Below are 16055 nucleotides of genomic sequence, written 5' to 3'. Positions count from 1 at the left end.
ATAGCCTATAACACCACAATGCAATGAATAATTTCATTATTGTTTTCAAGCGAGTTTCAACATAGGCCAAATATTTATCATTTATATTTTAAAATGTATGATATTATATGTGTCAGAAACACAGCCAGTCACAATGTTTTCCTCTGATTAGGCTTCTTCAAAAGTATCCTGTAGGCATGCGCACGTTTGTCCAAAATATCATTCCAGCGACCTCAAAATGGCTTGACGTTAAAAAGGTTGGATGGAAACCTGGTTATGTGAGTAACTTTACAAGTAATGTTGGATAAAAAAAATGGCACAACAACATGGGAAATCATGCAATTTATTAGGCTACAGGTAAAATAAGTTCTGATGAACTTCAGAGGGTGGTGAAAGTGCAAGGCGATGAGCTTGATGCTCCTTTCAATAAAAATGGAGGGTCTTATTCTGGTGACATGAGGATCTCTGCTTGGCTGACGTTTGACAAATACAAATGATCTCATCGTGTTGTATGCTATACCCGCACAGTATCTGCAAATTGTTGGCTAGAGCGCACGTGCCAATATCAGAGTGGGCACATTCTTTATACCTACGCAACATTTATAGTGACAAAACTATCAGCTTAGCATTGAAAATGCGATGGAAAGCCATTTAACTTGTATTTTTTAATTCGGTACATGGGAATTTAATCGCAAAGTTATTTCTATATGCACTATGCACATACTTGTATCCCCAACAAGTCAATTTGATGGAAACACATCTCTGTTGAGAAAATGTCCAATACAACATACAGAGATATAGCCAGACAGACGCATGTTTCGAAACACAAAAAAAGAAAAACAGATTGCAAGTCGGACTGCGAATCGCAAAACAATGTTTCAACGTCAAGAACACGTCGCTCTACAAAGCACAACGGCCCGGAGAGCTCTGCGGGTAGTCAGCACCATAGACAGCAGTACCCAAGCAGAGATTCATCAAAACCATTAATCGCAGCACATGACAGGCTCATTTAGCCGACAAATAGGCCGATATTCAAAGATAAAGTAGGTCTACAACTACAAAACTGGCACAGCGTAAGCAACACATGCGGCAGGCAGGCAGTGTCACACACACATACCGCCTGCCTATAGGTGCAGAGAGGTGATGATCAAGAGGTCCTGTAATAACATTCTGACTGCATTCATCTTAACCAAAGACCAATAAAAAAAGTTTAAAAAAAAGTCACCAATAACAAAAGTCACCGGGTTCTCTGCTCAGCAGATCTAGCCATGTTGTGGTTTCATGAAGCCGCTTCCTCGTGCGCCCTCTTCCAAACTCAGTTGTTGCGTTGTTTTGTCAGGCCGTCTCTTTCGCAGTGTTCTCCATTGTGTCATAGGCCTCATCTGTGCGCATCTGTCTGATCTCAGCCATCCAGGTGTCAATTAGGTCCACGGCAGTGTTTACATCTATCCAATCATTTTGCAGATACTATAGTTAGACAGGATGTACGTTTTCTTTAGTAAAGAAATCCAAAACATAAATGTAAACTCAAATGTGCACATTTTTTTAATTAGGTCATCGACTTCAGAGGCCGACTTTGGTGTAAACTTGTATGGCTATGGTGCTTTATTCGGCGCAGGGCTTCAAGGATCGTGGGCAGGGTCATTATAACAGCTTCTGTGGCCTGTTTCCAGGAGGCCCAGCTTGTGTCCAATAGGCTCTTCATAGTGAAAGTGGCTCTCTCCATCTGCACTTTTTTCCTGTTCCTCCTCAAGTAGGCCTATTTTAAACCTTGAGAAGCTAGAAGTCAAAAAGTAGTACAGGGTGCCCCAATATACCAACAAAAACACGTTGTTTTCGCTACACAGAATTAAATTGAGGTTGTATGCTGCAGCAGCAGTGCATATAGAAAGCCTTGTTCGAACAGGTTATTTTATTAATCGACACCCGCGCCGAGGCTACGCTTCAAAATCACTGCTATCTGGGATCGTCGGGACGTCACTACAGTAAACCCTTACCATAAGGGCCAGTTAGGGTAAATAGAGCGTTTTGGGATTTTTAATTTGGAACCTTACCTTAACCACTTCCGATTTGAACTTCAAGGGGATAGGGACGTCCCAATGATACCGGATAGCACAGAACCTTCCATCGCCTCCAGTAGCCCCTGTCACGCCAGAGCTAGCGCCAGCAGCAGTGGTTGGATTTTCCATGCCGGTTTTCTTGTTGCAAGGACGATGACTAGAAGAAGTAGGTTGCAAGGATGATGACTATGATAAGTAGGTTTTAAGTGGAACACAGGATGCAATTAAAGTTTCAATTTTCTCTCGCTGCTTGCGTTTTAGCGCACCTGATTTGTAGCCTACTTTTTATCCAGATAATTTTTTGCCTTAATGTAACTTAGCTAGCCCCGGGCCGGGCAACAGCTAGCTAGACGTGACCTGGCCTCGATGAGCTCCTGCAACAGAGTAGGCTACACAGACCTTGGTCATTTCTTTATTTAAATAATAAATAACATTGAATGGGCTTGGCTTGATTTTTGAATAATTGTCATGTTGTTTTGGTACAGTATGAAGTAGGCTGTAAGCAGTGGCGGAACTAGAGTTTTATACATGCGGTGTTTTATACTTAACCCAGAGTTCTTCAATGTGGCAGATATTGTGGTCCAAAAGGGTTGCTTCATTAGAATTCTTTAACATACTATGACTAGTCAGTGTCTCTACCTCGGAACTGCAGCTCAATTTCTCTCTCACACTCACACACACTGTACTATACTCACATACTGGAAAGACTTGTGTCACTCTTCTGTTTTATTGAGTATATAATCTGGGTCTGTAAGTGTTGAACATCAAGCACCAAGGAGATAAGATTGCAATTTATGTAACACACAAATGCTTAGTTAATTTACAAAAAATGAAATTTACAACAACAACAAAAAACACACTGCAATTTGACATACCAGGTATCAAGCAGAAATGGACTTGAAAAATAAAAATAATTTTGGTGCCCATCAGTATTACAAACTTAGAGTATCATATTTATGCTCATATACAATACAGTTCAAAAGTTTCTTCTCCATTAAAATAACATAAAATTGATCACAAATACAGTGTAGACATTGTTAATGTTGTAAATGACTATTGTAGCTGGAATCTGCTGATTTTTTTCTGGAATAGGCGTACAGAGGCCCATCACCGGCAACCATCACTCATGTGTTCTAATGGCACGTTGTGTTAGCTAATCCAAGTTTATAATTTTAAAGGCTAATTGATCATTAGAAAACCCTTTTGCAATTATATTAGCACAGCTGAAAACTGTTGTTCTGATTAAAGAAATAATAAAACTGGCCTTCTTTAGACTTGTTGAGTATCTGGAGCATCAGCATTTGTGGGTTCGACTACAGGCTCAAAATGGCCAGAAACAAAGACTTTCTTCTGAAACTCATCAGTCTATTCTTGTTCTGAGAAATGAAGGCTATTCCATGAGATAAATTGACAAGAAACTGAAGATCTCGTACAACGCTGTGTACTACTCCCTTCACAGAACACGCAAACTGGCTCTAACCAGAATAGAAAGGAGTGGGAGGCCCCGGTGCACAACTGAGCAAGAGGACAAGTACATTAGAGTGTCTAGTTTGAGAAACAGACACCTCCCAAGTCCTCAATTGACAGCTTCATTAAATAGTACACGCAAAACACCAGTCTCAACGTCAACAGTGAAGAGGCGACTCTGGGATGCTGGCCTTCTCGGCAGAGTTGCAAAGAAAAAGCCATATCTCTGTCCAGTGTCTGTGTTCTTTTGCCCATCTTAATCTTTTATTTTTATTGACTTGTCTGTGATATGGCAGCCTAGTTTTCTATAGGCTACACCCTCCCAGCAGTGCAAACATTTTCTTAGATATATAACTTGGCCCTTTGCTTCTCCGAGCACGCCTATATATAGGCTATGGATCATTTGATTGAGACCTTTGAGGCCATACCACACTAGGCCTATCAGAGAATCAGGGGTGAGGGGCAGCATCGGGCACACATATATTATATAAGCAATATAATAAGCAACTAATTAACAAACACTGATGCAATATGACATTTTTATATATTTTTTACTTTTATTTAACTAGGCAAGTCAATTAAGAACAAATTCTTATTTACAATGACGGCCTACCGGGGAACAGTGGGTTCACTGCCTTGTTCAGGTGCAGAACGACAGATTTTTACCTTGTCAGCTCCGGGATTCAATCCAGCAACCTTTTGGTTACTGGCCCAAAAGGCTCTAACCACTAGGCTACCTGCGCCCCATTTAAACGATTACAAATTACATTACCCTCTCCTGGACAAAACAAATTATAATAATACTTAACCCTCCCCCTGACAAAAACCCTGACCCTCCCCCAGTTTCCTTTGGGTAACAATTGCTTATATTTGACAGCTCCCTAAAGTTGCCAGAGAATCTGAAAATTGTAGTGGAAAATTGTGTTGTATTAAGACAGTACACATATTTCCACAGCTTTTTTTTTTAGACGGCCCGCCATTAAAGATGGTTAAGGAGGAAAAGAATGCCTTTGCAGCCTCTATGGAGGATGCTTTATGTACGAGCCGGGAATGCACATCAATCCAAGAAGACAGTGGAGATCTAGCGCCAACTATCGGCTGCCTAGGGGGAAAAATAAAGTAGAGCAGGGCACCCTGTTCATTTGTTACGGTCCAAACACTTAGAAGACCCACCCTATCCCCTCAGCCCTCAAATTAAGTGGACACTTCTGATGACGTTTCATGACGTCTGACCAGTATACACTTGCAGGGCAAGGGGCGAGGGAGGATTTTGTGTTGAGCATCCAGAAACAGTTTCACATTTATTTTGGCATTGTCTACATGTAAAACAATTATGGAAAGATATTCACAGTGTTATAATTGTTAATAGTCTTGATGACTTTTGTTTGTTATGGGGGAATGTGCTGATCGGTTTCCATAACCATAATAACGATGAAGAAAGAAATAAAGGGGCGAGGGAGTAAGGAATGATTATTTAATGGAAATCCAATTTATCAACCCATGGAGGTCTGGATTTGGAGTCACACTCAAAATTAAAGTGGAAAACCACACTACAGGCTGATCCAACTTTGATGTAATGTCCTTAAAACAAGTCAAAATGAGGCTCAGTAGTGTGTGTGGCCTCCACGTGCCTGTATGACCTCCCTACAACGCCTGGGCATGCTCCTGAGAGGTGGCGGATGGTCTCCTGAGGGATCTCCTCCCAGACCTGGACTAAAGCATCCGCCAACTCCTGGACAGTCTGTGGTGCAACGTGGCGTTGGTGGATGGAGCGAGACATGATGTCCCAGATGTGCTCAATTGGATTCAGGTCTGGGGAACGGGCGGGCCAGTCCATAGCATCAATGCCTTCCTCTTGCAGGAACTGCTGACACACTCCAGCCACATGAGGTCTAGCATTGTCTTGCATTAGGAGGAACCCAGGGCCAACCGCACCAGCATATGGTCTCACAAGGGGTCTGAGGATCTCATCTCGGTACCTAATGGCAGTCAGGCTACCTCTGGCGAGCACATGGAGGGCTGTGCGGCCCCCCAAAGAAATGCCACCCCACACCATGACTGACCCACCGCCAAACCGGTCATGCTGGAGGATGTTGCAGGCAGCAGAACGTTCTCCACGGCGTCTCCAGACTCTGTCACGTCTGTCACATGTGCTCAGTGTGAACCTGCTTTCATCTGTGAAGAGCACAGGGCGCCAATGGCGAATTTGCCAATCTTGGTGTTCTCTGGCAAATGCCAAACGTCCTGCACGGTGTTGGGCTGTAAGCACAACCCCCACCTGTGGACGTCGGGCCCTTATACCACCCTCATGGAGTCTGTTTCTGACCGTTTGAGCAGACACATGCACATTTGTGGCCTGCTGGAGGTCATTTTTCAGGGCTCTGGCAGTGCTCCTCCTGCTCCTCCTTGCACAAGGTAGCGGTCCTGCTGCTGGGTTGTTGCCCTCCTACGGCCTCCTCCACGTCTCCTGATGTACTGGCCTGTCTCCTGGTAGCGCCTCCATGCTCTGGACACTACGCTGACAGACACAGCAAACCTTCTTGCCACAGCTCGCATTGATGTGCCATACTGGATGAGCTGCACTACCTGAGCCACTTGTGTGGGTTGTAGACTCCGTCTCATGCTACCACTAGAGTGAAAGCACCGCCAGCATTCAAAAGTCACCAAAACATCAGCCAGGAAGCATAGGAACTGAGAAGTGGTCTGTGGTCACCACCTGCAGAACCACTCCTTTATTGGGGGTATCTTGCTAATTGCCTATAATTTCCACCTGTTGTCTATTCCATTTGCACAACAGCATGTGAAATTTATTGTCTATCAGTGTTGCTTCCTAAGTGGACAGTTTGATTTCACAGAAGTGTGATTGACTTGGAGTTACATTGTGTTGTTTAAGTGTTCCCTTTATTTTTTTGAGCAGTGTATAACCAAACAAAAACGTTTTATGAGATGTGTTTGTGCCGTCATGTGCATTAGTAGCACAATTTCTAACTTATTTCAATACGTTTTTACTTACACTTGTATGGTGACTTCTCCATTGATGTTATTTTTAAGTTACGTTTTCGCTGACTTTTCTTGGCGGATGTACAATCGTCGCGAATTGAATTATAGGGAGTTTCAGTCCCAGGAGTGAACATACTTGTACACTCACAAAGCCGTCTAAAAACGAGGGTTGAGGGGCTTATGTTGCAAAATTCCCTTGCTTGGCTAATCATTTTGACCGCTCGGGATTCCTCCAAGGGCATAAGGCGAGGGTGTGTATTTTAAGTGTTTGGACCGCAGGCCTAGAGTGCCGCAGGTAGGCCTACTGCAGGATTTTGTTCCAACTAGACATCACACCTGAGACCTGACCAACTGAGCTAATTGATCAGTTCCGTGATTGCTTAAAATTCAACACACCTGGTCTTCCAGGTAGGTTAAATTAAAAACATGAAGTGCCTGCAGCACCCCAGGACCAGGGTTGCCCACCTTTTTAAGTAGAGCAATGGAAGAGTAAATCCCACATGGACAATATGCCTGAAATGAAGTGTGCATTGGTTACTTCCATAATGATTTCTTAATTCAGAATCACTAAACAATAATAGTTTCATGTTAATGATTTTCCCTCTTTCCAATGACCAGGCAGAAGATGATTAGTCCCAAAATATTGACTCCGCAACCCATTCACCCACGACTGGAACTTCAGTAATCACATTTGCATCCTGAAAAGAGAGGGGAGTGAAGCTTAGCGAAGACAAAGGCCTTTTCGTTACAGACACGGTGAATTGCAGCAAGTCCTCATCCGTACGACGGCTTTCAAGGTAAGTAAAGGATGAGGAAATCTTCTTACCTGCCTGCCTATCAGGGTTTCACAGACTCGGTCCTGGGTATCCTCCTTGGTGTACTTTTTGGTGTTTGCCCAAGCACTACACAGCTGATTTAAAACAACCAAAGCTTGCTGATGAATTGGTTATGAGTCATCTGTGTAGTGCTAGGGCAAAAAAACTAAACCTAGTCCCCAGGACAGAGTTTGGGAAACCCTGCAAGTGAAGATGGCAAACATTGGTCTGCATGTTGATGAGCACACCAATAGATGGCAGTAACACAGAAGTTCATTTACATCAGTGGTGTGTTCACTCCGCTTTAATGTGTGCTACCTTGAGTTTATGGTTTTTACTGAATGACATGTTTGCTCCTGTTTGGTGGATGTGGTGAGGTGTGACCATCTAAAATAACTCGTGCAACACACCATATGACCAGGATAGTCTGGGGCAGAACATAATTATAATAATTTGTACAAGCCCAATAATAGATTGTATTTGAAAATAACAATTTCATACCTTGATTATATTGAGACAAGATCACATCTTTTTTTTATTTGTGGGAAACAGAATTCCTAAATTAAACTCATTTTTAGTTAAAATTCCTTGTGATTTTAGGCTTTTTAACCAAAAAAATGTAATACTACAAGTAATTAAAATCACTCACGGGCTGGTTTTGGCCCACGGGCCACCTATTGCCGATCCCTGACATATGTTTATCGCTGGTCATTCAGTAGCGTTTCCGTTGAATTCAATGTTGCACACCGTTCTGTGGCACTGAATACAACCCGGCTCTCGTGCAAGTGGGAACTGGAACATCTGTGTAGATGTGAATTACAGGTTATAGGTAGTATTTCTGTAAGCTTACAATTTTTTTAATCAGCAAAATTGACATTTTAATATTTAATAGGTTTACTATATGAATACAGTTGCCAGGTTGGCTATTTTCAAGCCATTCAGAAAATATAGTTTACCAATTACTTAACACTGGAAGAAGTTAAATTACACTAAAGATATCCCTAAGAAAAATATAGTGTACTTAACTAAAACTGCTTTGATAAAGTCACACACTACTTCCAAACTACTTTGTCATAAGTCTGAAATGTCATAGAATGCAAATAGCAATAACAGATTACTCTGTAGTCAAAATATCCTATTAAACACAACAATGTTTCAAGTGAAAATTAGTCAGGTCTGATGCTGGAAAAGAAAAGACATTGTCTACTACACCCATGTTTTATTTTTACAAAAAAAGTAGTGTTTTAGTTCCAATATTTAACTACACCGCTACATGGCAAAAAAATTCTTAACTACTGAAAACACTATCAATATTTGAATTTAGTTCAACTACCACCAAGCTACTGCAAAATGTAGTTTAATTACTAGTTTAACTAGTCCTACATGTCGTTCACTACTCCCCAACACTGGCTAATATAGCCGGAACAGTATGCTCAAATGACCCCTGGGAGTAAGGATTAATATTATTTATTTATATAAGAGGAAATGTCAAAAGTACCAATCTACAGCTCTAAAAAATACCAATGGATAAAAAAAAAAATCCCTGCCCTTCTCAGGATAATTGATTTTCAAATGACTCCCTGTCATCAGTGGCGATTTTAGCATGTACTGTTGAAGTCGTAAGTTTACATACACTTAGGTTGGAGTCATTAACTCGTTTTTCAACCACTCCACAAATTTCTTGTTGACAAACTATAGTTTTGGCAAGTCGGTTAGGACATCTACTTTGTGCATGACACAAGTAATTTTTCCAACAATTGTTTACATAGATTATTTCACTTATAATTCACTGTATCACAATTCCAGTGGGTCAGAAGTTTACGTACACTAAGTTGACTGTGCCTTTAACCAGCTTGGAAAATTCCAGAAAATGATGTCATGGCTTTAGAATCTTCTGATAGGCTAATTGATATCATTTGAGTCAATTGGAGATGTACCTGTGGATGTATTTCAAGGCCTACCTTCAAACTCAGTGCCTCTTTGCTTGACGTCATGGGAAAATCAAAAGAAATCAATCAAAGAATCAAAGAAAACTACAAACCTGACTCAGTTCCACCAGCTCTGTCAGGAGGAATGGGCCAAAATTCACCCAACTTATTGTGGGAAGCTTGTAGAAGGCTACCTAAAACGTTTGACCCAAGTTAAACAATATAAAGGCAAGGCTACCAAATAGTAATTGAGTGTATGTAAACTTCTGACCCACTGGGAATGTGATGAAAGAAATAAAAGCTGAAATAAATCATTCTCTACTATTATTCTGACATTTCACATTCTTAAAATAGAGGTGATCCTAACTGACCTAAGACAGGGCATTTTTACTAGGATTAAATGTCAGGAATTGTGAAAAACTGAGTTTAAATGTATTTGGCTAAGGTGTATGTAAACTTCCAACTTCAACTGTACATCTTGGTGGGGAAAACAAAACAAAAATGTGGGGATGCATGCCACTACACTACACGGCACTAAACAATACATTAATTTCACTATAACGGTGACAAACGGTGCCTACATAAAGCTGTCCCAACAGCAGTCCCAACACCTTACTTACCACTGCTACACCTGGCTATCAGCGGAGCCTTGTCTAGCAGGGAAACAATTCATTCAGCCTCATTTACTACCTTTAAAAAAAACATAGCTGATATGGCTGACTCGCTTAAACAAATGTGATTTCTACTGACAATTGAAATTTACAAACTATGGCATAAGAGGACAACAAACGGATAAGAGGCAATCTGTAATTTAGATGACATTGATGAGCGAGCTAAACTATTTGTTCAGCACTTTTTGAAATATACAGTGACAGAATTCAGAACATGAGCTGCTCTTAGTGTTCTCCCTGTACACCAAGTCAGAACCGTAGGATAAATAAAGGGGGCATATAAGCAGACAATGAAAGCTCTTACAATATTCGATGATTACGTTTCTCTAAAACAGGTTATAGACTACATGTGCACCACCAAGTCAGAACAGTAGGTGAAATTAAGAGGGAGAAAATAGACCAAATTATTAGGGTGAGGCACATGGGCTATTAAGTTTACTACACACCATACACTTAATATTACCTTCTTAGCTACAGTATACATATTACATGATTTATGCAGCAGCATACAAGACATTTTTGGGCTGCTCTTGTTGTGCTGTGCTCACTTGAATAGGAAGGTGGCGCAGCTGTCCTTCACAGGCTAATTTTTACATCAGTCTGGCATTCTCTGATTTTATGGTGCTTTCAAGACAACTGGGAACTTGGAAAAAAAAGTTTGAATCATGACGCCTGTGATCTATTTATTTCGTATATATTTTTAATCTCAATTTCCATCTACAGACTGAACATACTCTCCTGCAACCCGCCTCACCCAATGTGGTACGGATCTGCTATTTTTTTACACTTTAGAACCGGAACCCCCATCAGAAGCTAGCCAGCTAGTAGTCAGTTAGCCACTGCTAGCGGTCATCACCGTTAACTCGGACATCAGCCAGCCTCAGCCCGGTCAATTCCTGCCAGTCTGCACAGCGCGATATCAACCCAGAGCACATCGTACTGCTTTTTCTCTCCCACATATCCGGATTCCTACAGCAAGCCCTGAAACTTTACACCGGATCATCGCAGCTAGCTAGCTGCTATCCGAGTGGCTACTCCTGGCCAACGACTCTGTCCCGAAGCAAGCCCCAGTTAGCCTGGAGCTAGCCTCAAGCTAGGCCCATCTCCCGACTAGCCGAAGAGGTCCATCAGCCAATTCTTGGGCTACAATACCTATTTTGCCAATTTGGCCTGGACCCTTTTACTGCCAACACGGAGCCCCACCGATCCATCATGACTGGTCTGCAGACGTAACCGTCCGAGGGGCTTTCAACAGGCTCTTCTGTTGCGATGTCCCCCAGAGGCCCATCTGCTAGCCCCTGCCCACTAGCTGTCTGAATCGCCGTGTCTCCAGCTCGGCTAGCTACTCACTGGACCCTATGATCACTCAGCTACACATGCCTCTCCCTAATGTCAATATGCCTTGTCTATTGCTGTTTTGGTTAGTGATTATTCACATCCTACCATACCCTTGTCTGTACATTATACCTTGAATCTATTCTTCCACGCCCAGAAATCTGCTCCTTTTACTCTCTGTTCCGAACGCACTAGACAACCAGCTCTTAGACTTTAGCCGTACTTTTTATCCTTCTCCTCCTCTGTTCCTCTGGTGATGTAGAGGTTAACCCAGACCCTGCAGCCCCTAACTCCACTCCCATTCCCCAGGCGCTCTCATTTGTTGACTTCTGTAACCGTAAAAGCCTTGGTTTCATACATGTTAACATCAGAAGCCTCCTCCCTAAGTTTGTTTTATTCACTGCTTTGGCACACTCCACCTACCCGGATGTCTTAGCCGTGTCTGAATCCTGGCTTAGGAAGGTCACCAAAAATCCAGAAATTTCCATCCCTAACTATAACATTTTCCGACAAGGTAGAACTGCCAAAGGGGGCGGAATTAGCCTGCAGAGTTCTGTCTTACTATCCAGGTCTGTTCCAAAACAATTAGAGCTTCTACTTTTAAAAATCCACCTTTCCAGAAACAAGTCTCTCACCGTTGCCGCTTGTTATAGACCCACTTCAGCCCCCAGCTGTGCTGTGGACACCATATGTGAATTGATTGCCCTCAATCTATCTTGAGAGTTCATACTGTTAGGTGACCTAAACTGGGACATGCTTAACACCCCGTTTGTCCTACAATCTAAGCTAGATGCCCTCAATCTCACACAAATTATCAAGGAACCTATCAGGTACAACCCTAAATTCGTAACCATGGGCACCCTCTTAGATATCATCCTGACCAACTTGCCCTCTAAATACCTCTGCTGTCCTCAATCAGGATCTCAGCGATCATTGCCTGCGTGTGTAATGGGTCCGCCCCTCACCACCCCTCATCACTGTCAAATGCTCCCTAAAACACATCAGCGAGCAGGCCTTTCTAATCGACCTGGCCCGGGGTATCCTGGAAGGATATTGACCTCATCCCGTCAGTAGAGGATGCCTGGTTGCTCTTTAAAAGTGCTTTCCTCCCCATCTTGAATAACCATGCCCCATTCAAAAAAATAATGCAGAACTAAGAACAGATATAGCCCTTGGTTCACCCCAGACTTGACTGCCCTTTACCAGCACAAAAACATCCTGTGGCGTTCTGCATTAGCATCGAATAGGCCTCGCAATATGCAACTTTTCAGGGAAGTCAGGAACCAATATACTCCGTCAGCAAAGGTTAGCTTTTTTTCAAACAGAAATTTGCATCCTGTAGCACTAATTCCAAAAGGTTTTGGGACACTGTAAAGTCCATGGAGAATAAGAGCACCTCCTCCCAGCTGCCCCATGCACTGAGGATAGGAAACATTGTCACCACTGATAAATCCACAATAATAGATCATTTAAAAAATAATAATAATAATAATAATAATCATTTCAATATGCATTTTTCTACTGCTGGCCATGCTTTCCACCTGGCTACCCCTTACCCGGCCACCATCACCCCCCCAACATCTTAGTCTTCCAGTAAAGTAGCTAGCAGACCAAACCATGTAGCTACAATTCTGTTTGTATGACTTAATTGCTATGAATAGTGGATGTCACTTGAAATAATAACGCTTTAGGGCGTGGCACGAGCAAACGACACAGACTTTGGCCAATGATCGTGGAAAACGAGTTATGTGCAGGCCAGGAGCCAATCAACCGCCAGCAATAGGCTGCGATTCACTGTGCGTGGAATCTGTAGCTGCTGCATGTGCAAGCGAGCGAGTAGTAGGAAGTGCGTGTCTAGTAGAGTTGAAGCAAACTCTGTGGTTGAAGTAGCGAACATTGGCGTCGATGTGGATCAATATTACTAGCGGATAAATTACTCAAACCATACCATAGTAGTGAGGTGGGGGTTGTACGATAGGCTACGCTTCAACCTTTCCCGGCGGCATCTGGGAGGGAGAAAGTGCTGTGGCTTACTGGTTTTGCCGGGGACGAAACGGCGTGGGTTAGCTAAGGTGGGCCTTGCCTGGGTATATGGTTGACCAGCTAGCTAGATAGCGACATCACATAATATAAAATCAAGTGTTGTTAACCAACGCTAGCTGACAACTTGCACGTCTTTCGCTGTGAATAGCAATTTGACAGCATCCTGATCCGAAACTGCTTGGAGTATCACTCACACTAAGCTAACGTTACAGTAGCTAAATGGGTGAGTAATCAACATCTGATTCATAACGTCATTCAGTTGTCATTTAACGTAAATATAAAATAGACAGACGTCGACATAGTAGCCCACACATGCCAGGGTAGGGTTATCGTAATTGGCCAAGCTCACGTTAACTAGCAGAAACATTTCCTTTGGGAGCATCAAACCAGAAGACCGCACTCGGTGGCTCTAGCGTTGGATTGTAAGGAGTAACGTTAGGTGGAGAAAACGGCCAGCTAGCGGTTCACATGCCCATCGTAGGGTATACTTGTCAGACCGAGAATCGCATTATGTAACACGGGGCATTGCTAGACAGAACCTGCATTTTTTGACAGCCATAAGCTGCTGCTGTCATTTTTGGGGACGAGCTGCGTTTGTTTCAGTTTGAGCCTCCTTGTAAAGTGTGGATTTTTTTTCATTGATTCCTCAACTATGTATTATTTAGTTAACATGTGGTTATGACAGCCATACTACTTGTTTACTAACATCAGTGTACTAAACTGTCTGAGGCGCAGAGATGTATATCATCCATCTCACACTGTTACGCAATAGGCCTACGCACGCGCGTACACACACACACCGTTTTGTATTGCTGTCCTTCTGGGGACCAAATAATTGATTCCCATCCTATTTTCCTAACCGTAACCCCAACTGTAATTCTAATTGTAACCCTAAACCTAACTCCTATGCCTAAAATATGATTTTTCCTTATATGGACCTGCAAAATGTCCCCATTTTGTCTGAATTGTCCATGTTTTACTATCGTTGTGAGGACTTCTGGTACCCACAGGATAGTTAAAGAAAAACACCCAGAGACAGACTGACACAAATCAAACTGTTCATGGCCACTCTTAGTAATTGTGTGCTTGACATTTAGTAAGAAATGCGGTGACTGAGGATGCTATCTCTTGGTGTAATGTAGTTACTCCCATTTTAACCAGAATAAATGACTTTTAGTGACTTGCATCGAAACATTGAGGATGTACTGTACTCTTGTCACATCAGGGTTTTTAAGTATTCCAGAATTCTAGGGTATATGTTGAGCCTCCATTGCTGTACAAGGTGCAATCATACGGTACTAGCCTTCAGAAAATGTTACGTGATTCAGCAGAAAGGAGGTCCGATGAACCCATCCATCCACAGACAGTATCTCTATAGGATGGGTGCTCCAGCTAAGCAGAAACACACTTAGGTCATTGCGTTTATCACGGTCGTTCCACCAAATTAGTACCTTTTTAGCATCCCTTTTGATATTTTAAGTAAAAATTGTGCACCAATATTGAATTTTAAAAGCTGTTATATTGAATGAAGTGCCCTTTACCATAGGCCACATGGAACATTAAATCTGAGTGGTCAAAGTTCTGCATTTTGGCACGTCCTTCTGTGCGCCCTCTGTGACTTCTATGAAGATTTTACCATTGTAAAACTCTCGTTGATTTGACAGTCATTTCTGAAGATTGTTATTGATTTAGTGATTAATTTAGTTGCACAACGTCTGTCCTTCATTTAAAGTTCAACCCTGTTACGTGAACTGAATTCTCATTTTAGTATGGTGAAACTATTCCTTCATTTTTCTTTTTCGAAAGTGTCATTGAACAAAAAATAGTCAAATCATAGTATATAACTCAGATGAGCTGGTATTATACTTTTTGGCAATTTTCTGGTGGAAAACTGAGCAAGTCGATCACAACGTCAACCCTGTAACCCGTAGATACAGGCAATTAAAAACAAAAAATACTGGCAGTTCTCTACTTACTCACAGTTAGATTAACTTGTGGATACCATTTCTATGTCTCTGCTTGCAGTTTGAAGAGAGGTAGTTTGGCAACGAAGTCTACAGGTACAGTAGCATGCGCTAACTTTCTTCATACCGCGTGCAGAAATGTAAACATCCATGGTATCCACGTTTTTAACTTATAATTTTTTTTTATCTGACTCTGGATAAGTAGAAAAACAGCCAAATTGCCAGTTTCGCAGTATCCCCTTTTAGCATTTTTTTGGTTTTGAAGTTTGCATTCAATTGCCCCTTCCTGTTGCACACAGTAAGCTTCCATTCCCCCTGTCACAAGAGGGTTTAAGGCTAATTTACTGGCCCATTTGCATCTGTTTTGTCTCAATATCAAATTATTTCTGTGTAACAATTAAGTTCCTAACTGATTGTTTCCAATTAAAATGGTCAAAAATAAACAAATAGCTTCTTGGCAAAGAGCAATTTCTCAAGCAAGAATTTAGCTAGGACTGTCTGGGAGTGGTTTGAGTGGGGAGGGGAAAACTGAAAATTAGCTGTTATTGACAGATTTTTAGAACTAACTAATTAATCAGCTGGTGATGTCACCAGGCATGCTAAAACTCCATCCCACCAAAACAGGTTTACATTTCAGGCAGTCTTTTCAAGCAGCTCTTACACTAAAAGGGGCATCATCGTCACAATTTCACAGTATTATTCCAACCACAGTGTGGAAATGTGTATATAAAACACTGGCAAATGTATGTTTTTGACTGCACTTTTAAGATCTCCAACCCTGTTAGTCAACCTT

At 42.0% G+C, this 16055-nt stretch overlaps 1 protein-coding gene across 6 annotated transcripts in view; it reads left to right on the top strand.

Moving 5' to 3' along the window:
* The first annotated feature begins 7124 nt into the window (after nt 1-7124).
* LOC115198217 (rap1 GTPase-GDP dissociation stimulator 1) overlaps nt 7125-16055 on the top strand; it is a 55059-nt gene continuing 46128 nt past the window's right edge. For 2 of the 6 annotated variants that reach the window (XM_029759989.1, XM_029759988.1), the window contains exon 1: nt 13066-13521. In XM_029759989.1, the coding sequence (XP_029615849.1) occupies nt 13518-13521 (4 nt within the window). In that variant the 5' untranslated portion in view covers nt 13066-13517. Of the gene's footprint in view, nt 7304-13065; nt 13522-16055 lie in introns of those variants that run through there. The other 4 variants (XM_029759993.1, XM_029759992.1, XM_029759990.1 and 1 more) reach the window with 3 other exon arrangements.

Source organism: Salmo trutta, chromosome 8 (genome assembly GCF_901001165.1).
Source record: "Salmo trutta chromosome 8, fSalTru1.1, whole genome shotgun sequence".
Classification (NCBI taxonomy): domain Eukaryota; kingdom Metazoa; phylum Chordata; class Actinopteri; order Salmoniformes; family Salmonidae; genus Salmo; species Salmo trutta.
Note: the sequence above shows the minus strand (reverse complement) of the source record. Positions and strands in the feature narration are given on the sequence as shown.